This window comes from Heterocephalus glaber, unplaced genomic scaffold, assembly GCF_053883595.1.
Source record: "Heterocephalus glaber isolate CG9 unplaced genomic scaffold, H.glaber_assembly_v1.0 deba00000071, whole genome shotgun sequence".
In the NCBI taxonomy this organism is placed as follows: domain Eukaryota; kingdom Metazoa; phylum Chordata; class Mammalia; order Rodentia; family Bathyergidae; genus Heterocephalus; species Heterocephalus glaber.
Genome location: NW_028258137.1, coordinates 28,424,593 through 28,451,577, shown reverse-complemented (window position 1 = coordinate 28,451,577; position 26,985 = coordinate 28,424,593). Strand labels below are relative to the sequence as shown.

The 26,985-nt window shown below is 39.2% G+C and overlaps 2 protein-coding genes across 15 annotated transcripts in view; one reads left to right on the top strand and one right to left on the bottom strand.

Moving 5' to 3' along the window:
* Psme3ip1 (proteasome activator subunit 3 interacting protein 1) overlaps positions 1-17,561 on the bottom strand; it is a 38,627-nt gene extending 21,066 nt beyond the window's left edge. The window contains exons 1-5 of one of the 10 annotated variants that reach the window (XM_087206209.1): positions 17,169-17,365; positions 3,098-3,168; positions 2,518-2,658; positions 1,905-2,003; positions 1,368-1,489 (exon numbers count right to left, since the gene is read on the bottom strand). In XM_087206209.1, coding sequence (XP_087062335.1) covers positions 1,368-1,489; positions 1,905-2,003; positions 2,518-2,658; positions 3,098-3,131 — 396 coding nt within the window. In that variant the 5' untranslated portion in view covers positions 3,132-3,168; positions 17,169-17,365. The other 9 variants (XM_021257011.2, XM_021257016.2, XM_021257012.2 and 6 more) reach the window with 9 other exon arrangements.
* Positions 17,562-17,620: 59 nt separating this feature from the next.
* Rspry1 (ring finger and SPRY domain containing 1) overlaps positions 17,621-26,985 on the top strand; it is a 54,240-nt gene continuing 44,875 nt past the window's right edge. Inside the window, exon 1 of one of the 5 annotated variants that reach the window (XM_021257005.2) lies at positions 17,621-18,124. The gene's annotated coding sequence lies outside the window, so the exon portion shown is untranslated. Of the gene's footprint in view, positions 18,136-26,985 lie in introns of all 5 variants that reach the window. The other 4 variants (XM_021257007.2, XM_013071618.3, XM_021257006.2 and 1 more) reach the window with 4 other exon arrangements.

Below are 26,985 nucleotides of genomic sequence, written 5' to 3'. Positions count from 1 at the left end.
CAGCACCAAAAACAAACCAAAAAGCAAAACAAAAGGTAGCGACAGAATGAGTGCAACTGTAGATGGGTACTTAAGGCAGGCCTCTGGGAGAGTTCTGAGCTGAGACCTGAGTGCTGTGATATGCCAACACTGTAAAATGTGAGGGCAGAACATTTCAGGCTGAGAAGATAGCAAATTTAAGGCCTTGAGATGGAATCAAAGCTTGGTGTGAGAGAGGAACATAAAGAAGGCAGCAAGCTGAGTACACTGCACGAGAAAGAATGGTTTTAAGATGCCAACAGGGAGGTGGATTGGCCTAAATCATGTAGAGCCCTATAGGACTCAAAGAATGTATATTTTTGTCTAAATGCAACAGAAAGCCACTAGAGTGTTACAAACAGGAAGCAACATGATGCCACATAGGTTTTTAAAAATTCCCTTTATTGTCTGAAGAATGCTGGGGATGAGAGTAGAAACAGAATACAATTAGAATGTGGTTCATATATCTGGATCCACATATTTGATTTTATACTTTAAATGTGACAAATGTTTTGGGAGGAAAAAAATGTTTTTTAAAGAAACCAGTTAGATCATTAACAGTCCAGAAGAAAGTCCGTAACTGCTACAGGGGCATTAGAGACAGCGAGTATTAAGACAGATTTGGAGTACACTATGGAAGCAATTTTTGGCCCCAGCAGCTGGGAGCACGGAAGCACATTACTGAAACTGGAATACCAGGAAAAGAAGAAACTCTGGCTGACAGCATTGGAAGCAAGCTGCAGGGGTGGCATGGAATGAAGAATTTGGATTCAGTCAAGTAACATTTTGGGATGCCTATTAAGACATTCATATGGATTCCAAGAAGGCAATACTGAGCAAAGCGAAATAATTTTTGTTGCATTCTCAGGCCTCTATGGGGAAGAACCCAGTTGTATCAAGGAGGAAGATCTTGCTAAGAACAGAGGAGAGATGCTAAACATGTCCTTTTAAAACTCTGAAGCCAATTTTTCCCCTGGATGAGAATGACTGCATTGTCCATCTGTCTCAGAGACTAATCCCACAAGACAAGAATATCCTGCTACTATTAGGATTTATGTCCACAATTAATCCTAAAGAATATAGACTTTTGATCCCAACAGACTTTTGCATGTAACATAGACTGTACAAGTCATTGCCAGTCATTCAGAGTGACAGGAATAACAGTGCTGAAACAGGCTAGTGATTAACAAATAGGAGACCCTCCTATTTATGAGAAAACTGACACTTCACAGATACCTCTCAAAATACAAAGGGGCTGGGGATTTAGCTCAGTGGCACTGCACCTGCCTCACAAGTACAAGGTCTTGAGCTCAATCCCCGGTACCAAAAAAAAAAAATACAAAGGATATTCTGTATTCCTTTAGTTCTTTCAGTTCTTCTTCTCTTCGTTGCTTTTCTATTAGTTCCTGCTGCCGAGAAACCTCATCAAGGAAGTTGGTCTCATCTTCATCTAAGCCTCTTACCATGTTTTCTGAGGAAATAATTAAATAAGGAACACTAAGTAGACTAAAGGGAAAATACAGTCTTATTTGACTTTTCCTTCCTTCCTCCACCGCCCCCCCCTTTTATTAATAAACAGTGGATTCTTCAGGGGATTAGAAGAAAGAAAAGCTAAACATCATGGCTTTTAGATAGATAATATGGCATAAAATCAAGGCATTCTTTCCCATTACTAGACATTAGCATAGAATTAAAATGGGTATCTTGAGCTCTAAACAAAAATATTCAATGTGGTCTAGAAGGCAGAAAGCTCTTTTCTACCAAATGAGCATCTGGAGACTAGATAATCAAGACAATTCCACTGCTAGTTAGAAAGTATGGCATGAGGCAAAAGTGCATCAAAAAAGCCCTGAAGAGTCCCTCCAGCTGTATTTTCTGAAGCTTACTAAATTTGAACTGCTCTTCATACTCCTGCTGCTTCCGGTCTTTCTGTTCCTGTAGTCTTTCATAGAGAGACCGAGGGTCATAAACCTCCTCTGGACATTCTGAAAGGAAGACAGGAGAGAAAGAGACAAATACATACTTTATTATGTTTTCACCTTATTTTGGAATCACAAAGAGTTTTAAATATAAAATCAAGTCTCTACATGAACTGAGGGCAGGATAACACAAAAATAGTACAAACACCATAGCTTCCCTTTGGACCTCAGAGAGGAGCCAGTTCTCAAAGCCAACTATCAATATCAGTAGGGCCCACAGCCTGAGAGAGTTAACTGGATGAGGGGTCAGCCCAAACCCTTTTCAGAAGCAGCACTCTGTTGTTCAGAGCATAGATCCATCCATATAAATAGAATAGTCTGGCAGAATCTTCTAGAAGAAGTGCGGCAGAGAGGAAGGGGCAAGGATATGAGCTGGGTCTGCTACAGAGGCCTTATATAGATTACTCTGCCCTCTGAGCTTAGGCTCAGCTCTGAAGTGGGGACAATTATACCTCGTTGGCAGGGTCATTGTGAGGATTACAGATTATTATGCTATGTGTCCAATCATAGGCCTATATACCTTTGGGATCTTCAGGTTTTCGAACTTTCTCCCATTCTTCTTGTCTCCTTTTGCGCCGTTCATCTAATTCTGCCTCAGACACAAACCTCTTTTTGATAACAAGGTTACCATCATCACCTCCATCCATAATGAAAAGACTATCTACAAAAAAAAATTTTTCAAGAATTACAATTAAAATCCCAAAGAGAAATAAGATTTAGCTGTATCTTACCCAGCATCAGACTAAAAAGTTTAAATTTGAAAAGAATCCTCAAAATAGTTTAATTTATATATTATTGATAAAAACACGTAATTCCATTTTTCTTAATTCAGGTAAATTTTATTAACATCCATGTTATCTACAAAGTCAGTGAGAGGATCTGGAATAATTCTCAATACCAGGTGGGTGTTCCACAGTAAATCTAACATTGCAGATATTGTCTGTTCCTCTGTTCTAGACCTCTGTTCCTCTGTTCTAGACCAACTGGCCCCCTGGGGACTTCCCCTTTTCCCAGCCCTCATCTTGCTTTATTTCTATAACATCTGGCATTACTTATTCTTCAAATACCTGTTTCAAGGACACGACACTATCTTGATTCACCTGCTCTTGGTTCAAGTAGATTCAGATGGAGCATCTTGGCTATGCAAGGAGCCTTAGTGATCCAGTCCAATCTGTATAGCAGGGAAGTGGTAGGCCCAGAGGTGCACCATCCAATAATAGAGAGAATGAGACTAGAACTCAGATCTACCAACTTCTAGCTGCACTTTCCAGTGTAATAAAGCAACTCGTTCCTCCCATGTCTGTGCCACTTACAATTCAATCTTGAACCCTTTCCTTTTTTGACTCCTACAACCTCAACCACTTTATGGATATCTTGATGCAGAAGATTCCCACATCTACTTATCTACTTCTATCTGAACCTTTCTTCAGAGAAGAGGGGAGAAAGAAATAAAGGTAGAAGAGTGTCTATTACTACTTCTAAACAACCTTTTCCCCCTTTTCCTTGTTTCTTTCCATTCGAAGAACTGTGGAATTAGCCAGGCATGGTGGTGCACACCTGTAATTCCAGCACTTGGGAGGCTGAGGCAGAAGGATTGTTGCTAGTTCGAGGCCGGCCTGGGCTACATAGTGAGTTCAAGGCCAGCCTGAACTACATAGTAAAACTCTGTCTCAAAACAAACAAACAAAAAAACAATAAGCAGCATATATTCCAAGATGACCTCTGATAACAATAATAAAATAAGTCTGCTACCATAAAAATAAAGGTAATACTTACTAAGCTCTTAACCATGTATATACTTTTTAAATGCATTATCCCATTTACATTCACATTGACTATGAGAAATACTATCTCTTTACAGATGAAAAAGCTGAGGCTCAGAAGTTAGGTCACTTGTCTAAGGTGATACAGGTAGTGAATGGTAGAGCCAAGAATTAAATCCAGGCTTGACATAAAAAATTCCAACTCTTACTCTTCACCTTACTCTACCCCAGAAATCAGTTAAGTCTTGGTTGAAGACAAGGGTACATCAATTTCACCCTTTTTTATTTTTTATTGAGACAGTGTCTCGACATGTAGTTTAGGCTGGCCTTAAACTCACTATGGGGCCCAGGCTGGCCTTGAACTCTCTGTATCCTCCTTCCTCAGCCTCCTAAGTGCTGGGATTACAGATGTGCACCTCCACACCCAGTTTCAGCCTTTTTTCCTACATCAATCTCCAGTGCTAAAAATGTTCACACAACATTTTTACCTAGTTCAGATACCCAAACATTCAGAACACAAGAAATCATCTCGGGCCGAATCCTACTGTTGACATTTAGTTCAATGTAACAAGATAGAACTGTGAAAATTACTAGAAAGAAAACTACATCAACTGACAGAAGCCGTTCCTTACACCTAAGATTCACACCCTGAACACTTCTGACTTAGCATCATTCGATGCCTCCAGCCAGAAGCTTATTACAAAAACAACTGTTCATTCTCTGTAACCATGCCAAAAAATCCTCAAGTTCTGCGGAACCTCTTATGAAGGAAAAGCCAACAATTTATTAAATGTCCCTGGCAGAGAAAACATGAACTATGTTGTACTCTAGTAGATGGGAGACATACTGAACCCTCAATTTCCCTTCTCATACTCACTCTGCTGTAGCTCTCTCCTTTCTCACCTTGAATTAGCTGTTTGGTTTCTACCTCTTATCCCTATTTCCTGGTAAATAACTAAGTGGGAGAGGTCTGATGCTATGTTACTCCACCTGGTCTCTGAATCTACCACACACACACCCAGAAGTCAGTCATTCATTCATATTCCCAAATTTTCAGATGGACCACTGCACTCCCTTCCCAGCAGCCAACTCCCACTCTAAGCATACCTGACAGTTCTTCCTTAGACAGAACTGTTTCCCTATAAACTCCACACGTAGGTTCCATCCACTGGGACTACACAAAAGGAGCCAAATCTTTTCCCACATAACAATGCTTCAGTTGAGGTCAACTCCCACGTTCCTCTTATTGCTTTCCTGAGCCATACAGCCCTAGCTGCTGTAATCTTACAAAATGGAGAAAAATAAATGTTTCAAAGCAGTGACTTCATCAGATTCTGTATGACTTAAACCTAGGAACTAAATATTAGGATACAGCAATACCACTGGCATCCCTTTAAACATATCTCCTTACTCTTATTCCACATTTAAAAAAATGAAAATAATAAATATACAAATATTCCTCGTTTAACAACCTACAACTGTTCGGACTTACCATCTGTGTTTTGTACTTTTCTATACATCTTGTTTATAGAGGTTTTTTTTTTTTACAGTATACCTTGTTTCTAGAGTACTGTAATTTTTGCTGATTGTACTGTACAGTTCTGTAGTTTTATGTTGTTAGACATTACAGTACTGCATGTAAGAGTCATGCAAATAAAAGCAAAGGCATCAAGTTGGAGTTCCCTTTGACCATTTCTTTGTTCTGAATATTGTAATATACATACTTTATTATATAAAATTCCTCATTTAATGACCAATTCATTTAGTGATCTAGTTGAAGGAACTGAACTCAGTTGTTAAATGAGGAATGCCTGTAAATTAGTGCTGAAAAAAAATAAAACCTGGAATGAATGTAAACAAGTTTGAATTTTAAGTAGAAACTCTAGAGGAATAAGAATCTTCCTAGCATTCATGAATCACTTTTAGAAAAAGATAATTTATGGAATTGCAAGAAATCCTTTATACTCTTTTTTCATCAGTTTTCTCTACTCATGTGCTAGATTCAACTTCTACACAAGTGGTTTAGTCTGAGCTATTATCATCTTTCATGTACAATAAAAAATTAAAAATTGTTTAATGAAAATAAGCAATAAAGCAGCAGAGCCAGGCATGTGATGTACACCTGTAATTCCAATACTTAAGAAGCTAAAACAGGAGCATCACGAGTTTGAGGCCAGCTGGCAAAACACAGCTTAGAATACATAGCAAAACCCTGTTTTTGGAAAAAAAAAAAAAAAAAAAAAAAAAAGAGAAGCGAGTAGAGGAACATTTTAAAAAAGAAATTAAGTCAGAACCAGTGCTGCACGGCTGTAATCTCAGGTACTCAGGAGGCTGAGGCAGCAGGATCCCAAGAATTAGGTCAGATCCTGCCTCAAAACTACATGGACGGATGGATGGATGGATGGATGGACAGAGATCAACAGAGCTAGGGATGTAGCTCCATGATAGTGCACTCACCTAGCATGCTTCAGGCTTTGGGTTCAATCTCCCAGTACGGAAGAGGGGAGAAGAAATTAAAAGACAGGAGCTTTAGAATTTGACAGAGAAATTACTTATCAACTCTCAATGGCTGGATTTCCACACTGTGAAAACTAATAAACACATTAAAAAGTCTGCACTTTAGGGCTGGGGATTTAGATTTAGCTCAGTGATGCTGCGCCTGCCACACAATGCACAAGGTCCTGAGTTCGATCCCCAGTACTGCAAAAAAAAAAAAAAAAAAGTCTGCACTTTAAAGTACATGTCATAATCCCAACAATCCCCTGCTTTCTAATATATATTTAAAGAACCAAGAGAGATGGCCACACACAGTAAATTTCTAGTGAGTTTAAAAGGGACTAGACTAAAACACAAATTGCATTATCTGTTATAGTCTCGTTATCAAGAGGAGGATAATGGTAATAAAGTAGTAATAAAATAAAAAAGAAGTAATGATAAAGACTATGGACTCTTTAAAATTGAGTCTTGGGTTCAACACCTCAAACATGACAAGAGGTGAGTCACTTAATCCCTCTGAGCTTTGGTGACCCTGTGCATAGATTATGCTTACCCATGAGGATCAAAACAGCACTACATAAAGCTTTAGTGTAGGCAAAAAAGATAATTGATGTAAAGCACTTAGCACAGCATTTGGCACCTTTAGAAATGCTTTGAAAGGTTTCCCATTACTACAAAGATCCATGGTAAGCTCTGGACAGGTTGTGGAGTGAGAGAAATAGTGTCTGCACTCAAGAAGTGGGAGAGAAAAGATAGCAGTGACACAAATAAACATGGCATTTTAAGTGGGAAAAGAAGCACATCAAAGTAAGAAATTAAGAATCACACATATTTAACAAAAATAATTACCATATATAAAATTCTCTATACAATTTGGTAATTCTGTATTTTCTCTTTAGTGTTTTCTATTCTGTTTTGTTAGTAGTTTAACTTAAACTAGGCTAGATTTTTATAACATAAAGAAATAAGCTTGAGCCAAGTGTGGTAGCACATACCTATAATCCTAAGAGGCTGAGGCAAGAGGATCCCAAGTTTGAGCCCAGCGTGGGGAACTTAGCAAGACCCAGTGCCAAAAAGGGAGGAGTGGGGGCGGTTAGGGATGTAGCTCAATGCAAAAGCTCTGGATTTAATGCCCCCCAAAAAAGAAAGCAGCAAATAAGCTTTAATATGTAGTACTCTTGCACTAGTTATATGAAATCATATATATATACACACACATATAAAATAAACTACCAAAGTGAATAGTACAGAAATAAAGCAGTATCAAAGGACACAAACATGGACTGATTTACTTTTCTAGGCTTGAAACCTGGACATGCACCTAGATTCCTTTTTCCTCTTCATTCCTTTACATCCTACCAGTCACCAGATTCTGTTGTTTCTACCTCATAATGACCTTTTAAAATCTATCTCCTTCCCTGCCCCCATCAGAGACAGGTCCCTTCCTTTCTAATCCCTTCTTTTCAGGGCCTCATCTTGCATGGACTTGGCAACACTATTCCATCAGTCTCCCTGTTTCTACTCTAGCCTCCTTTCAATTCATTCTCTGTAGTGTCAGCTGAATGATGTAAAAGGCAAATCTAATACCACTCTACTTAAAATGTCAGTAATGTCCACCCCACACATATTAGCTGTGAAGATCAAAAATGTCTTCGGACACTACCAAAAGTACTGAGGCAAAACTGCCTGTAGGTTGTAAAATCCATTTTCATTAGCTTGAATCCCTGACCCTATCTTATTTCTCCCCTCTTTCCAACTTTAGCCTCAATAATCTCTCCATGCATGGTGCCCTAAAGCCACACCGTGCACTACTCACACCTCACTTTCTCACCTCTATGCATGGCTTTGCCCAAGCTGTTTCCTCTGCTAAGAATGCCTAATTCCTTTTATTCCATGCAAATTCCTGCTCTATCTGTCCCCACTCAGACTGAAGATCACCCCTTTCAGAGATTTCCACATTCTCCTAATTAATATGCACTTCCTTCCTCTGTGTTCTTGCTACAGCCATTCATAACTTAATAACACATTAATACACTGTATTTTATCATTTATGGATGTTCAAACAGGACTCTGTATCTACAGTGCTAGCCCAGTATCTGTCATTTGCCAGGTTTATTTACTGAATAGCCATGAGAAGGATTTGAAGTAAACTGAGCAAAGAGAAATGACTTTAAAATGAAGATTCCTCTGCCTGCCTCGCAAGCACAAGGACCTGAGTTCAATCCCTGGTACCAAAAACAAAATAAAATTTAAAAATGAAGATTCCTCCTATATTAGAAGAATTTTCCTCCAATAGATAGATAACGGTAGCCATTTAACAAGTATTTACTATAGTTTCAATGTCCCATAGGGAATTCTATTCAAACACCATACAATTTGTGCAGTAAAAACAAAGGGCCAAAAATTAAATGATATAACTGAGATCATTTTTCAAAAATAATATGCTTTTCTTTGTTTTCAGCTGAATTAATATAACTTATATTAATAAATATTGCTGTACAATGCATTTTTCTTTGAAAAGTCCAATAGTCACTGGTTGATTATTCTGCAATACAGAAGTGCTAAGAACCTACAACTTAATAACTTCCTTTTGAAAGTAGAGCTGGAGAAGCTACAAAATTAAGATTGTGTTGTCTTCTAATTCCTACCACTTAGCTAAATTTTCACAAGTTTCTTCTTTTTCTCTTTTATTAAAATAACTAAAAACAAAAGATTTAAAAAATCAGCCAAGGGTTATGGGAATCTTATGATCAAGATCAATGTAGGGCCAGGGATTTAGCTCAGTAGTTTCACCGCCTGCTGCACAAGTGGAAGGACCAGAGTTCGATCCCTGGTACCAAAAAAAAAAGAAAAGATCAATGTAGAAACGCAGAGGATTTGCATTAGGAATATTTATTTTCTCCTTGGTCAATTTTCCTTACTCATGTCACTTTTTTTCAAGATGACTCAAGTTTAATTATCAAACTAAACATTACTTTTTTTGGGTGGGGGTACATTTCTGTTAGGGATTAAACCCAGGGCATTGTACATACTATGCAAGCATTCTACCACTAAGCTACATCCCCAGTCCAACACTGTTTTTAAAAGAATTAAGTTCTTCAAACAGGAGATTCAGGGCACGGGATTTAGCTCAGTGGTTCCGGCACCTGCCTTGTAAGCACGAGGTCCCAAGTTCGATCCCCAGTACCAAAAACAAAAACAAAACAAACAGGAGATTCACGGAAAACCAAAACCATACCAAAATCACTTTGTCCAAACTTAAAAGTTTCAAAGTGGCACAAATAAAGAACAGTTTTCAAATCTGTTCCACAGCCAAGAAAACAAAGTTATTGTATTTCAAGCCAAAGTAACTGTTAAACACTGCAGTACTGTGTTTATACTGGAAACCGTGGTATTTGGTTTCCCGGTTGTTAGGACAAAATGGGCTTAGCATCTTACACAGCACACTCTGTAAAATATAGAACTTAACACTGCTGCCCCTCAAATAAGTACTATCCCTGAATTAAAAAGTTATTAACAGTTCCATGACGCAAGTTAATGAGATCTGGTTTCCCATGGAATTGAATTTTGTGGTGACAGACTAATGTGTTCACATCACTGGCCACTATACCCTTCTAATTCTAAAAGTAGATAAGACTGTACATGTAAAAATACACCAGGGAGAATCAAATTTCTGTGTTATGGGGTTCTAAGCCTTCTTTTAGGGTAGCAAAAACAGACCAATACATTTCCTTGTCAGGAAACACACAGTTTACTGCTTTTTAATGCTTCTACCCTGATTTTAAGTCACCTCCTACTTCAAAAAACAGGAGAGCATTCTGCCACCTGCCTCATAAGCATGAGGTTCCCAGTTCGATCCCCAGTACAAAAAAAAAAAAATTAGGGCCGAGGATTTAGCTCAGTGGTTCCAGCGCCTGCCTCAAAAGCACAAGGTCCCAAGTTTGATTCCCAGTACCAAAAAACAAAAAAATCAAAAAAACAAAAACAGGAGAGCAACTAAGAGGAAGGTGTCACCTGTATAACTCAACTATATTCCTAAGAAAAACTACTTTCTGCCTTCTACAAGAAATAGTAATTTAGATTAAGCCAACTTTTCTTACAAAATTGCTTCAGAGAATAACAACTCTAAAGCACTCTATATTTATTACCAGACAAAGTAACTAGACAAAGTAATCTAACACCAAAGTTTACTTAACATACCCCAGTAGCAAAGGAGACTAAAAATATCTAAAAAGCACAAGCAATTTAATCCATATTTTAAATGTTTAAAGAATAATTTGTAGCAACCTGCTAGGCATGTAAAAAACACATTCTCCCTCCCTCCCCATATATCTTTTCATAGCACAAGAGCGGTCTCATCATATTTACTTTTAATTCATATATACACACTGAAGGAAATGAAAAGAGCTAATATTTGTTTGCTTAGCTGATCCTCAGTTCTCAAGTTCATCTTGTGCCTCTCAAAATAAACACTTCCCTCATTATGTATGTTTCTAATATGAGTTGTATTTTTTACATACTATTACTGTAAATACAAACCAACTACTGTACTCACTTGGGACACTCAGGAAAAAAAAAAACAGTGGGCCACCTAGGAACTTTTTAGAGCTGGAGGTTCTACATCCAACTGAAGTTTTCCAGGGTAGCTTTGACTATAAACTACAGTGGACCTCAAGTTACGACCCGCCTGACATACAAACAACTTGGCTAATGGAAGATTCATCTGCCTCTTGTCATCTACCCAGGTAAACACAGATCTCAGCTGTACTGACTTACGACCAACTTGAGTTACAACCAGCCCCCAGGAACCGATTGAGTTCACAAGTCTAAGGTCCACTGTATTTTGCCATCTGAGCTGGCTTTAGAAACCCACACACAAACATATCCATACCCTCACTCTCCACCCTGTTCAGGTAACTCCACCCTAAGACCACATTTTTAAGAGGCTCTACTTTTTCATAAAGAAGGATAAGCTTAGACATTTCTAGCTAAATGAATGCACCTTGAGACCATACTCTTAAATGAAATAAATCTGACACACATGTTTAAATACTACATTGTTTCTCTGGAGAAACCGAAAGTGAAAATAAGGACCAAAGTATACTAGATATTGGGAAATCAGAAGGGAAGGGGAAGGGGGGGGCAAGAAAAAAAGAGAAGGAAAAAATGGAAATAAAGCTGTAAATAAGGAAGGGGAGAGGGGTCAAAGGGAAAAAAAGGAACAAGACATATCATGTACAGTACAAATTCCCTATGATAAATGTTATCATTATGTATATCTAAAATGTAGCAATAAATGTTTTTCATTACATAAATGATACAAAGCCAGCAAACTCAGTTTGGGGTGTTTTTCTTGGGGGGGTGGTAAATCTTTACAGAAGACCTACTATACACAAGTACAATGCTAGACAGTAAACACTCTACTTTTTAGTAGAGAGAAATTTTCATTCAGTAAAAAAGTTAAGCCTGGCATATGCATAAATAAGTAAAGTAACACATGGTTAATGTAGAAACTAAGCCGGCCGTGGTGGTGCACACCTGTAATCTCAGCACTCAGGAGGCCGAGGCAGGAGGATCCTGTGAGTTCAAGGCCAGCATGGGCTATATAGTGAGTTCAAGGCCAGCATGGGCTATATAGTGAGTTCAAGGCCAGAACTACATAGCAAGACCCTGTCTCAAGAAATAGTAGAAGCTAAGCACTAGAGTTCAGCAAAGAAACTAGAATAAAGCCTCAGGGAGGATCAATTTTTATAGGAATCACTGCACAATGAAAAGTGATGTAAGTTTTATAAAGAAAATCACCTTTAAGACTGCAAGAAATCACCAATTTCACATTCTAAAAATCAGATGAAAGTAAATCTTCATTTCTGGAAAAAGTGGCCCGGATAATTTAATATTGACTAATCCTCTATTTCTTGGCTAAAGATGCTAGAAAAACTTTTTTAAAAACCTCTTAAATAGAAAAGCTAGCAAGATAGTAAAGAATTTGGAGAAAATCTAGGTGAAGGCTAAAAATCAGAAATTAAGCACAATATTCAAAGTGGATTTCATCCTGAGGATTTCTGACCCGAAAGTTATAGTTTTGATGCCATTCAAAGCAACATAAACAAAAGTCAAAGCCAGGAGTCCACCCCAGATATGGTGTCTTATAACGACCTGTGTATATCTCCATGGTAATCTGGTACCAAAAAAATGAATCCTCAAGGTACTACATCCACAGGTGATGTGAAATAGCAAGAATAATGGGACAGTATAAACAGACCCAAAGCGAATTCAAAGTATGGAATTAAACATAAGGATTATAAAATACTGTGCTTACCATCTTTAAAGAAAAATCAAACTTCAAAATTAATAAGGAATAAGAAATTAAAATAGTAGCAAAACCAAATAGAACTTCCAGGAAAGAAAAAATGCTAGAGGTGTGGCTCAGCAGTACAGCATTTGCCCAGCATATGCAAAGAGGCCCTGCATTCAATTCCCAGCACTGCCAAAAAAATAAATAATAATAAATTAAAAATCAAGTAACTGAATTTAACATTTCAGTGGATGAGTTTAATAACAAATTGGAAATAAGAGAGAGTTAATGAAGGAATTTCCCAGAATGTAGTATGGAAAAGTAGAAACAGGCAAAGAGAAAATGTCTGTTGAATTAGTAAGGACGGAAGAGCCAATGGGCAGAAGCAATATATAGAAAACAGCTGAGAATTTTAAAGAACTAATGAATCTAATCCATAGCTAAAAAGTTTAATAAATACATACCAAACTGAACAAAAACAAATGATAGTTGGACTCACCACAGTGAAAATGCAGAAAACCAGAGGCTGACCAATAATATTCTTCACAGAACTAGAAAAGACAATCTTAAAATTCATATCAAATCAGAAAAGACACAGAATGGCTAAAGAAATCCTGACCAAAGTGAGCAAAGCTGGAGGCCTCACAATATAGATTTCAAGGAAGATGGAGGAGTGGTGAGCAACAGAAAAAGAGCTTCTCTGAGATTTGGGGTCCTTTCACTGGAACACAGCAGTGCGAGAAGGAGGGAAGTGGGTTCCCGGTTCCCGGGGCCCAGAAAGAATCTGAGGAAGAATTGAAGCCTATAGAGACTGAAATGAAAAGGAGGGAGGTACCAAGCAGCGCTCTCTCCCAGAGCCCAGACTCTGCAAGAGGGAACAGCAGCCCAAAACTGCAGACGCACAGTGACTACTGACAACACCAGAGGCCTCCACCGAGAAACGCACGAGTGGAGCGGAGCAGTGGATGCACCGGACTGCAGCAGCTGGTGAGTAATCCAGATTCAGACCTCACCCCGGAGAGGGTGATTGGCTGGTAGCCATCTTGGAGAGGGGCCAAATGAGCTTGATGGGATTAATCTATTTGGCTCTGGACTGTTTGCCCACAGTGTTTAACAGTGACAGCAAAGACATACCTTGAATTGGATGTTTTTGAGTTTTTTATCTTTTTTGTTTTTCCTCCTTTCTAGTTTGTGTTTTGTTTGAACAGTTTCTAGTTTTTTGTTCTGTTTCTATTTTTTCCCTCTTTCCCACCTGTCTTCATCAGTTTCTTAAAGTTTGTCCCCCAGCCTTGCTTCTGACCTCTTCCTCTTCTATTTGTTTTTTTACCCCCTAACCCCTTTTAAATCTCCCCTTAGGGTAAAAAAACATATTAAAGGCTACAATTTGTAGTTTTCTAGACCGTATTTGATGCTACTGTTATTGAGTGTACTACTTTAGCCAAGGTGACATAATTGTAGTATCAGTTGTTCCTCCGGGTATACCAAGAGATTGCCTAAGGGTTAAAAAACAAAACAAAACAAAACCCTGCAGGCCAGTGCCAAAGAATCGGCAACTGGGCCAAGTAGGCAGAAATTTCTCATCCCCAATAAATTGAAGAGGTAAGATCCTGCAACAGACTCAAAACCCAAAAGCTAGCTACACCTGCAAGAAAATTTTGAGAAGTAGTCATTTCCTAAGGGTTCTGAATATTGGCAATAAGCTACTCACCATAAGCAATTTACAAGCATCAACTTGGGAATCAAACTTAACAATATGGATTTCAAGTTATAACACAAAGCTACTGTAACTAAAACATGGCACTGGCACAAAAGCAGACATGTATGGCAGAAACAAATAACTCAATAAGTGGAATTTAATCAAAAAGTTTCTGCAAGCAAACGAAACAATCAACAGAGAGAAAAGCAAACCTACAGAATACGAGAAAATTTTTGCCAGCTACCATTCTGATAGAGGACTAATATCAAGACAGAGACCAGAGAAGAACTGAGGCCTAATTGGCCGCCTCTGTGAGCACAAAGGAGAAAAGGTGTACTTAGGGAGTGACTGCATATTGCAGGTTCTAGGGAAAATTTAAGACAGCTGAGGTTAAGTTGTTTACCAGAATATGTACTAATGGATATTGGAAAGCAGATGAATCTTGTGTTACTTTGATTGCGTGTACCCATTTGGGTGAATAAAGGCAGGATGAGCCAGACAATAGGGGCTCCTCTGCCTACAAAGAGACAAGAGCCCTCTGGCTACCCGCATGTTAAACTGATGCTGTGTCTGTTATTCATCCTTGTTCACCACTGGGTTCAGGTCCAAGAACAAGGCCAGTTGGGTGGGTTGGCTACAGTTGGTGCCCCAACATTTGGCTCAGGCTTGGCTACAATAGAATAATATAAAGAACTCAAAAAATTTTTAAAAACCCCAAAACAAATGACTCAAAATGGATAAATGAGCTGAACAGATACTTCTCGAAAGTAGCGCATGTGGCCAATAAGTATGTGGAAAAAATGTTCAACATTTTTAGCCATTTGGGAAATGCAAATCAAAACTGAGATTCTATCTTACCCCAGACAGAAACACACAAAAACAATGAATGCTGGTGGGAGAGAAACATCCTACATTGTTAGCAGAATTATAAGCTACTATAACCCTATGGAAATCAGTATGGAGATTCCAGAAAGAAAAATTAGAAACTGAAATACCATTTGACCCAGCTATACCTTTCCTAAATATATTCTGGAAAGAAAAACATCATACTATAGTGATACATAACCCATGTTTATAGAAGAGCAATTCACAATAGCTAAACTCTGGAAACAGCCTAGATGCCTGTCAACAGATGAAGATGTGAGATAAATATACACACATATATAGAAGGAAATATTCACCCATAAAGAACAAAATCATGTCACTAGCAGGAAAATGGATGGAACTCAAGACCATTATCCTACATGAAATAAACTAGCCTCAGAAAGCTAAATATTCCATGTTTTCTTGTATATGAAAAACCTAAACTATAAGTGAATAAAATACAGATGATAGAAAACTAGAAGGGAGACTTGGAGATGAAGGGGAAAGGGAAAGAGGATAAAGGGATTGTTATATGCATGTAACAAATCCCTGAAAGGAACATCACTGTTCTGAACTAAAAACATGAGGTATTTTTAAAAACACATACTCTTAGGCCAGGGATTTAGCTCAGTGGTTTCGTCGCCTGCTGCACAAGCGCAAGGACCCCAGTTCAATCCCTGGTACCAAAAAAAAAAAAAAAATTCTGTGTGAAAAAGATATTTAAGAATAAATCATACTTAAGGATGTTTAAAAAGGTGTTTAGGGGCCTGGGGTTTAGCTCAGTGGTTACGGCGCCTGCCTCAAGCACAAGGGCCTGAGTTTGATCCCTAGTACCCAAAACAAAAAGAATTTCCCCATATGAGCACAGGCAATGGGGAAAAAAATAAGAACCAAGATACATCATGTACAGGTACAAGCACCCAATGATAAATGTAAACGTATTGTATACCTAAAATGTACCAATAAAAGAATTTAAGAAGGGGAAAAAAAAAGAATTTCCCCATAAAGACCTTAAGACTTCAGCGGAGAGATAATCAACAACCTCTACTTTCAGATCCTTACCCATTGTCCATAGCTCATCTTAAGACTCCAACTGGAAGGTATAAAAGCTGCCTTTATGTCAGCTCAATTCTTTATGTCAGCTCAATTCTTTATGTCAAAAGGACTTCTAAACACTGATTCCTTTCAAAGATTTCGGAACCAGTGCCTTCCAAACCATTTTATGGTGTTCTCGTAACACATCAAGTAATCAAACTGAGGAACTGACAATCCTTATCTCACAGCCGGTACACAAATGGTCACTGGGAATTCTGACCACCGGTCTTGCATTTGGCTTCCTGGATTCCACTGTAGACCCCCTCAGACTACGGGGGAGAGGGGTGAGGGTGTGAGAGAGAGAGAATTCGCATTTAAAAATTAAAGGCCACATTAGTTCTTTTTCTCTAACGTTTAAAAATCGCAGTTACGAACAAATAGGTCTCCCATTTTCCCGTCAGGACTAACATTCCCAAGGGCCACCAACTCCTAAGACGCCTCAACTCTCGGTCTTAATCCTCTTAACTGATCAGGCGCTGGCTTGTTTTCTATTTGAAAAAAAAACAAAAAAAAGCACTTAGTACAGCATCTACACGGTACACAGTGAATGTGTTTCCCATCCTGCACTTACATTCTGGGGTTCAACGACTTACACCAGGCGAGCCCACATCCCCTGAGTAGCTTGAAGCTGTTCCAAAATCTCTAGAACAGAGCTGGGGGGGGGGGGGGGTCTCACTTAGCAGAAAAGTAGAGAAAGCCGTCCAGAGGCGCGGAGTCGTGGGCCAGCCTCAGAGGGTCGGGGAGTCTCGCCCCCACGACTCTCAAGCCTTTTAAACAGGCTCCCTCGGCTCCGCTCAGGCTAGGCCCCGCCAGCTCCGGCCCCAGCGACTCAGGACACTGTAGAATGCGTGGACTGAGGACAGGCCTGGCCTTAACTCTTAACTCCAGCCAAGGCTCACCATCTCCTCAGAGAAGAAGCCCAGGCTGTTTAGCTGCTTGGCCAAAACCCAGGACGCACTCACCTACCAGCGCGCGGGAGGCGAGACTCCCTCACCTCGGCGGCGCCCACCCCAGACCGCCACCACCAAGGCCGCTCACTCTTAAAAAAAAAAAAAAAAAAAAAAAAAGGCAGGAAGAAAAAGACAGGAAAGGGAAAAAAAAGAGAAAGAAAAAAAGCCTTTGCTTTTGTATTCCTTTTGACCCTTCAGGGCTTCCTGTTCCTCACCGCCAAAGTTCCGCCCCGCTTCCGGCGGCGTAACCCAATCAACAGCTCTCTTTCGCCTCTCTAGCCCGGTGGAAATCCGGTGCTCCAAAACAAACCGGAGATACTTTATTGAGCCATTCACCTCTCAGCAAGAGGATTGGCCAACTCAAGCCCGGGGGCCGGGCTGAGTCGTGTTGTCACGTGCCATATTCCTTGAAGGATGATTGGCTGTAAACTAGAGGGATTGCCACCGAAGAAGGGGCGTTTCCTAGGTAACTGAGGGAGGGCCGGGGCGGTACGAAGCGGGGGTGGGCCCAGCGCGTAATGGCAGCGCCGTGGCCTCGCGTCCATCTTTACCCCGCTCTCTTGGACCTGTCACAAAGGAGTCTTACTGCTGCCGCTGTCCCCTACCTCCGGCGGGCCCCGGAGCTAGAGAAAGTCAGTGCCTCAGCTCTGCCGCGCTGCTCCGGGGAGTCCCGTGGGGACGTGAAGGGGAAGGGAATCGGACGCTTGAGGACGTCTGTGAGGGAGGGAAACAGCCGCTTGAGCCTGGGGCGGAAAGACCTGACTGAGGTCGGGGCAGGCTCCTGAATGGGCCGGGGAGTGGGTGGCGTTGGGCAGAGCCCGGAACACCGCAGAGAGGTCTCCACCGAGGCTCGCGCTTAAGGCGCCTGAAGAGGTTCCTGAAAGAGGGTGTTCCCCCTTTGAGGGGTCTCGACTGGAGAAGGTTCCTGGGGGTCACTCTTCCGAGGCGCTGCAACTAACGGGGCCCAGGTGAGAAGCAGGTATCTTTCCGGCAGGCTCGTGAGACTGAGTAGTGTTCCAGGGGCAAAAGGGACAATGGGGAGGACGCTTCGGGAGGGTTTCCTTTTGTGGAGTTTGCGGCTTAAATGGGAGGCTGAACTCCCCTAGGGAGATCTAGGAACGCCTTTGGGGTTGAGAGCCGCCACAGAGAGGGAGACTGGGAGAGCCAGACCTAGCGGATTTTTCTACTCCGGAGGCCGGAGCTAAAGATTAAGGACCTTGGGGAGAAAGGGTTTCTGGGCGGATCAGAGGAATACAGTAGTGAAAGGAAATGGGAATGGCGGGGCGGGGGGGGGGGCGGGGGGGCGGGGTTCCTTCCCTCTCCCTGGAGACCAACCAGGTGTTTCAGACGCAAGATTTATCTTCTTTTGGGCTTAGTGCCAGGGTGGAGAGGAGGGAGCCCATCTCACCAACACCCCCTTCATGACTCCAGATTAGGCTTTTGTCCCTGCTTGTTGCCTTACTTTCCCTATTTTCGGGGAGGAAGACCGAGGAGACCTAGTCAGCTGAGACTAAATTCCTTCCTTCTTGGGTAGTTGTCTGAGTGAGGTTGCGCCCCCTGGAGTGTTGTACTTTGAACTTTTAAGACTTGGAAGTCTCTATTACTGACTTGAGTAGAGACCTGCAGTTTTCCAGCCTTGTCACCTACCATCTGCTTGTCCTTAGTGTGGAGTGATTTAACTTCCGTGAGTCTCTTCTGCAAAATAATCAATGCAATGTGTGAAAGTATTTTTCAAACTACAGGCTGGAAGTGAAGTAAGGAACTGTATCTAATTCCACTACCAAACCGGTTACTGTTGAGGAATAAAAGTGAAGGCATTTTCTAAACTGTAAAGCAATATGCAGGTATAAGACAGCATTAATACAGTTGTTGATCACCTATAATGGGAGCCATCTTGTACTGAAAGCTTCAAGGTTTAAAGCTTCTTAGGTGCTGTTATACTCTTAAACCCATGATTTCAAACCCTGTTTTGATGGGGGTAGAGGGATTTCCAGGTTTTGCTTTCTGAGTTTTAATTTACTTTAAACTTCTGGCAGCAGTTAGCACTATAATATAATAATCTTCAGGAAGTTTTCATGACAGCTGAAATTTTCCTCCAAGTAATGTGACCTCGAGATTATAAGCCTCCTCTCTCTTTTCATATATGTATTCATGGCCTTTGAGTGTTATAGGTAGTGAAATCAATGCCTTCTTGCTCAGTTGTGATTTGTAAATGAGACAGCCTTCTTCCCTTCATGAATTTTATGCCTTGTTGCAGCTGACCTGGAGTATAGATTATGAGGGACCCTGTATGCTTTCAAATTTCTCTTCCATAAGGATTCTCTTAATTTTTCACCTTAGAGTTTCCATTTCCTGGTATGATATCTTCCTTTGTAGAGCCCTCTATGAGGTCATAATACTTGTATCCATGTGTGATACTTCACTAATGTCAGGTCAGTGGCATTTGGTTTTGGTTTTGGTTTTGGTACCGGGGATGGAACTCATGACCTTGTGCTTGCAAAGCAGGAGGTGGAACCACTGAGCTAAATCCCTGGCCCCTGGTTTTCCAAATAATAAGTAATTTTTTTTTTTTAAGAAGGTCTCGCTATGCAGTTCAGCCTGACCATGAACTCCGTGTAGCCCAGGCTAGCCTTGAACTCACAGCAATCCTCCTGCCTTAGACTCCCAAGAGCTGGGATTACAGGTGTACGCTACCACGACCAGCTATGGGTATTTTATTTGTGATTTTTAAACCAGCTTTTCCTTCTTTGCGGTGCTAGGAATCAAACCCAGGACCTTGCTCTGGCTAGGTAAGCCCTCTATCGACGGAGCTACATCTCCAGCCCCACTTTTTCCAATCTTATATTCAGTGGGTCTCTATTTAAAAAAAAAAAAACCAACATAATATAAATGGTAATCTTGTGAGCTTTCTAATTTCTCAGGATACATGGTGTCCTAACCTGCTTAATGTCTGTGTTCTGCTTTTTGATGCTTTTACAAGTCCTTCATTTTTTTTCTGTACTTAATGATATTTTAAAGTTTTGTTTTGTTTTTTGGTACCGGGGATTAAACTCGGGACCTTGTGCTTGCGAGGCAGACGGCGGAACCACTGAGCTAAATCCCCGGGCCCTAAAGTTATTGATTATAAGAAGTATTCCAGCATACTCTGTGTGAACTTTTTCTGCTTTGTCAGCAGAGTAACTTCATCTAGCAAGAACAAGGGGAAATAAAAATTTAGCATTTTGTGTAATAGTGTGTTATTCTATAGTGAATAGGAAAAAAAAAAGCTCTAAAGTATGTTTTGACAAGAGAAAACAAAATTGTTGTATTCCTGAAGTGCTTTTACAACAGTGTTTCTATTCTGCTTAATTTAGCCTATCAAGAATCATTTATATTTTCCCTAATAATAAAGTAATTTGTTATACTGAAGTGGGGAATCACTTTCTTTAAAATACAACTTTTTTGTTACTTTAAAATCTATGAGTTTGGAGAAACTATTAGCCATTCTTGAAGATGATAATCACAATTGCACAACTTTATATTGGAAATGTTCTGTATTTTGTGGTGAGATCTTTCTTTGCAAAGTTAAATGTGATAGTCATAGAGTTTCAAAATTAAGTGGAAAGTCAATAGGCACCACAAATGAGAAGCACAATGGAACTAGTACTCTATTTCAAAAGACTTCTTTAGGGTTAGTAAACTACAAACTTAGCTTTTCTTCAAGGTTTTGGCATTTTCAAGGCATTTACCATTAAATTGAGATAGTTTTTTCCTGGTATTCAAATTAAAACATTGAAAAACAGAGTAGTCAGGAAGTAGTGAATGGCAAACCTTGGGCCAAAAACTCAAGGAAGAAGCTTTACAACTTTTAGAAGTGCAAAATAATATTTTTCCTTTGGTTTATCTATTCAGTCAGCTTTTGAGGTAGTTTTCTTGCCAATCTTTATAACTTGAAAAAAAGTACAAATTTGTCACATTTTATTTGTTTTTTTGTGTTTGAGACAGGGTCTCACTATGTAGTCCAGGCTGGCCTTAAACTCACTGTGTAGCCCAGGCTGGCCTCGAACTCAAAACAATCCTCCTGCCTCAGCCTCCTGAGTGCTTGGATTACAGGCAAGTGCCACCATGCCCAGCTAAATTTGTCACATTTTGCCTTCAGTATCCATTCCGAAAGTGAGTGGTTGCTCGTTAAATACGTAAAAGCAGTTAGGTATAAGTCTGTGATATATACAAGGGTAAATCAGGTAAAGTTACCTTTTAAGTAGTGGTAGACTGTTAAAGGATATTCCTCTTTCTGAGCTTTTGAGAGTTAAGACACTTGAAATAATGAACAACCAATGAACTAAAGTTTAAGTGGTAAATGCCATATATAGATTCTTAAGGCTTAAAATTAGTTTCCAGGCATATTTCATGGATCCTATATGCCTGAAATAGAAGGTTTGAAATTCCTTACTCAGCTAATAGAGCATTACCTCATAGTTTAAGGTTTCAGTGTTAGTTTTTTCTTACGCCTACAACCTCCTGAATAATTATGTTTTTTCCTTGTTCACTTAATGCAGTGATTCTCCTGGTTCCTACTCCACCCCTTCTCATGGGAAGGAAATGCAGCTCCTTTTGTTCAGTTCTTATTGCTTCATAGTTATTCATACTTACATATGCCTGAGAGCTACTTATTAATAACCTACGTAAATTATTACATAGTATGAGTAACCCAAAACTAAAGTGATTAGAATTTACTGAGATCTGTAATATCTTTTCCTCCCAGGTAGTCTGTCCTGGAAACGCACTAATGCAAAGCTTCTCCAGATGTCATATGTAGAAGGCGGATTCTACCATATTCAGGGTGTCTGCTTCATTTGGGGTATATCATCAGTGTTATCTCAGAATTATCTTGGTTTTCCATTGTGATGCCTCTCATTGTGAATCTTTATTGTTGGGTTTTTTTCATTATTATTTAGCTTTATCATCTTAATTTATGAACTTTTGTTTAACTTTTCACTATGTGACTAGGGATATTTGTACTACAATATTTTGGTATATAATTTAAAGAAATAAATTTATTGTAATGTAAGTGGACCTCTATTCCCCTTTTGCTAATACTAGTTTGTTTAGCCATCTAGGAACTTGCTCATACAGGGATAATTCAGGGTTATCAAGTTCCTTTTCCACTGGAAAATTGGTAGGGCCACAGACCTCCTTGTAGTGGACTTGATGCCTTATCCACAGGCTTCAGGTAAGAAGCTAAATGTATTGCTATCTTTTGTCTCTAGTCCCAGCTCTCTTGCCAAGAGGATGAGGAACCTTTTTTCATTTTTGCCTGGCATGTAAGCATTGGATGTGTATTTATTGAGTGTATTGGATGTATATTTGTTGAGTTTGTTTATTGTACTAGAGATCAAACCCAAGGGGGCTCTACCACTGAGCTACATCTCTAGCCCTTTTTATTATTTTGTTTTTGTTGTTTTGTTTTATTTTTTGACCCAAGGTCTTGCTATGCAGTTCAGGCTGGCTTTAAACTCACTCTGTAGCCTAGGCTGGCCTCCAACTTGCAGTGATTCTCCTGTCTCAACTTCCTGAGTGCTGCTGGGATTACAGATATGCACCATCATGCCCAGCTTTATTTTTTATTTTGAAATAGGCTCTCACTAAGTTGGCCAGGTTGGCCTCAAACTTGGCAATCCTCCTACTAACCCTCCTGAGTAGCTGGAATTAACATGCATGTACCACTATGCCCAGCAGCATCTGCTTTTTAAAGTGGTATTTTGGAAACACTCTATTTTTACAGTTTTTAAAATTAACTATAAATATATATTGACTACCTATTAAGTTCTAATAGGTATCCAATTGAGTATGCACTTGGGTGTTTTTAGACACCATTTTAAGTAGGTGTCATTAAAGTGTTACCATTCATTTTGTTTACATATTTGTTTGCTTTTCTTAATAGCATATTGTTTTCTTCAATAAAAAAGTCCTTTTCCTTCAGATTTGTGTGTATTTGAATGACATAGCTATATGATTTCCTGTTATTTCGTATCCTGGGGAAATCTCAAATAGTATGGAATATTGCATTTATCTTTCTCCCCAGTATTACAGCTATCATTAACATTTAACCTAAATTCTTCCTTAGTATTTTCCTTTTGGGTTCAGGACCAGTTTTTCAATCCTTGCTTGAGACTTCAGGCAGGGATTGTTTAATGCTCCTTTTTCACTATTTTCTTCTAGAAATTCCCTACTCTATCCAGGCCATTTTTTCAGTGCTGTGGATCACACCCAGGGCCTTGCACATACTAGGCAAGCACTTTGCCACTAAGTAACATCCCCAGCCTCCTACATTTTATTTTTTAATACATAATTTGAGTACTATAAAGATTTGTCATTTCTCTTTTGTGCTGTTTCAGGTCAGGACTGTATTCTAAAATTCTTTCTGCCAGTAAGCCTCACTTGACCCCAAATGCTATTGCTCTCAACATTTTAGAGAAAGTTTTTTCCAAATACTCTTTCCCTAACAATTCAACCAGAAAGATTAGTTTCCTCTCAAAGGAATACTTTTTAAACCCAACCTCAGTGCATTAGAGTCACCTAGTGCTTTTCCCAAACTACTTGAAGGTTACAATTTGGGGATAATAGTATACTTTGTAAGTTACACCTTAACTGCTCATTGCCATTACAGATAGTTTTGGACACCTAGGTGATGTAAAAAAAACCTTATCAAGTCTCCCGTTTCAATTTAGGGGGAAATTTAATTCCACTCAAATACAACCAACTTTCAGTACCCTAGGGGCATTGGTTCCAGGACCCCTCCTGTTACCAAACACCATGTATATTCTCATTCCTTATATAAGATATGGTATTTGCATATAATCTAAGCAGTCTTCCCTATAATTTAAACCATTTCTAAATTATACCTAAAATGATATGCTGTATAAATAATTGTTATACTGTATTATTTAGGAAATAATGACAAGAACAATGTACATGTTCAGTATAAATGCTACTTTTTTCAAATATTTTTTATCTGCATTTAGTGGAACTCATGGATGTGGAGGACTGACTATATTTCACAAGCTTCCCCTTCTCCCAAAAGATACTAGCTGCTTTACAGTCTAGAGTCAGAAACACTCCAATTAAAACATCTTTAGGTAGTTTCTGTTTCAAGTGGCAAGTCTACTCTTGGAAGATATCTACTTTTCTTATCTACATATTGCAGTACCAAGTAATCAGACTTGTAGACTTCTGTGTTTTTTCCCATGTAAACAGTCTTTAGTAAGAAAATTATTGTCTTTAAGGTGTTCTGCAGGATATTTTAAAAGCAAATGTATTTTGAGTATGTTCTGTCTTGAGTTTGAGAATACAGATGTGTGTATGAATTTGACTAAACTCCATACATATATATAAAGATTTGCACATTTCATTATATGCAAATATAACTTCTAAAAACATTGGATTCTAGCTGGGCATGGTGGCATATTTCTGTAATCCCAACATTCTGGGAGGCTGAGGCAAGAGGATTATAAATTCAGCCCATTCTGGGCAACTTAGTGACTTAGACCCTGTTTCAAAAATAAAAAGATTTGAGGATAAAGCCTAGTGCAAAGGCACTATGTTCAATTCCCACACTGGAGAGGGAAAAAAACCAACCAAACAAAATGGAGTCTAGCTAGTGATATGTATGCTGAAGTATACCAAAGCTTGAAACTTACTTTGAAATAAAATATTATATGGATTGATGATGGATGGATAAGTGATACAGCAGGTATAATAAAGCTTGTTGAAATCTAATGATAGGTATGGATGTTCACTGTTTACAGTGAGTTTTAATTGAACTGCTGTATGTTTGAAATTTTTCTTAATGTTGAGAGAAATGGAGTTAAACATGACACTAGAAGCTATTGCATATAACACATTCACTGTCTTAGGGAAAAATCTGAGAATATTTTCTGAGAAAAAAATCAAAATTTTCAGTATATAATATATGTTACTATTTGTGTTACTTGATTTAGCCTTGGGTGGGGAAACACTGAAAAAAAAATAGTGTATCATATGATGAGGTAAAGATTACAACAAAAGTAATTTTGTGCCCAATATCTGGCTTTTCTTCCTTGTGATCATTTAATAAGCTCCCTCTTGGCAGCATAATCCTGAAGTCTTATTTTCAGGAAAAATAAACTTCTTTCTGTTTCTGATCTGCTTAATGACTAGATGCAAACAAATATTTGAAGAAATGAATCATTGATTCCTGGACCATTTGTTAGAGAGTTAGACCAGTTGGCCACATGCCTCTGTGGTGAGCTGGCTATGATGGCAGAGGACTGGGCTCTGTACTGACAGTGAGTGCCAGAACCTCAGTGTGTTAACTCCAGATTTACTGAGACTCCCAGCCAGGCCTGGGCATACACACTTGTAATACCAGCACTGGGGAGGCTGAGACCAGATGGCAAGTTCAAGGCCAGCCTAAACTACATAGTGAGATGCTAATTTCAAAAAACAAAACAAAAAATATCTAATCATAAATGGTATAGAAACAGAGAATGGTCGTCCTTTTTTAAAAAGGGAAGGTGCTGTGGGGGTTGCTTAATGGTGGGCAAGTCCCTGGATTTGAGCCCCAACACTGCAACACACACACACACACACACACACACACACACGAAGGATCAAAATAATGCCACACTTCAGAGAAACATTTGTAAAGGAAATGTTTGATTATAATTATGTTCTTGCAGCAAAATGGTTATCGAGTCTAATGATCTAAAAAGTATTACCAGTTAGCATGCCTGTAATCCCAACACTCAGGAGGCTGAGACAGGAGAATCGCCACAAGTTCAAGGCCAGCCAGGGCTAGTGAGTTTAAAAAGCTAACCTGAACTATATAGTAGACTCTGACTCAAAAAAACCAAAGGGAAAAAAAAGAGAAAAAGAAGGTGCCAGGTGTATAATCCCAGCACTCAGGAGTGCTGAGGCAGGAGGATTGCTGCAAATTCAAGACCAGCCTGAACTACATAGTGAGACCCTGTCTCAAAAAGAAAAAAAAAGTGTTACCATTTAAATGGGAAGAAAAGTCCTTCTACTAAGCAGTGACATCCAGTGATAAAAATTATCGTTAAATCAGTTGATTGCCACAGATGTAATAGTTGTGTATATTCAAATTCTGTTACTATCTTTTTGTCTCAAAATTCATGAGCTAATGCTGAGTAATCTTCAAAGTTAAGGTGAAATTTTTATTACAGATGTGTTACCTTTACATAGTCTCTAGTCTTTATTTTTATGCATTGTGTCAACCCTGGGTGATACTATCCATAAGCAGAGTACCATGTATGTTCATTATGATGCTTTGTGGGGTAGATCTAATGGGAAATATGTGGCACCATTTTTTTCATTTTGTTGATATATATTGTCCATCCCACAAACCTGTATTCTGATAATTAATTCAGATGACATCTCCAAAGGATTACATTCAAAAATAATCCCAGTTCATTTTTCCAGAAAGGGATATCAGTATTTTTTACCCCCATAAGAATCACTCTTTAGTATTTTAGTTTGACCTTTCAGTCAGGTAGGTCCTACCTGCTGTGCTAGCTTTGTGGTAGGTACTATATAACAAGAATTTCCAGACCTGGGTACCATCCTAATCACCTGGAAAGCTTCAAAGAAAATACAGGCTTGGACCACCTCCTAGAAATTTGGATTTTGGCTATTTGGAAGTATACTGTGAGTTAAAAACTATTTCTACAGTATCTCCATTTTATAAAATGTGTCAACAGGTTAATTAGGATGCATAGTAGTAAACATTGTAGATCTGGGACTTGTGCCCAAGTCTGTGCAAAACCGGTGAACTGTACTATATAGCTGGCCT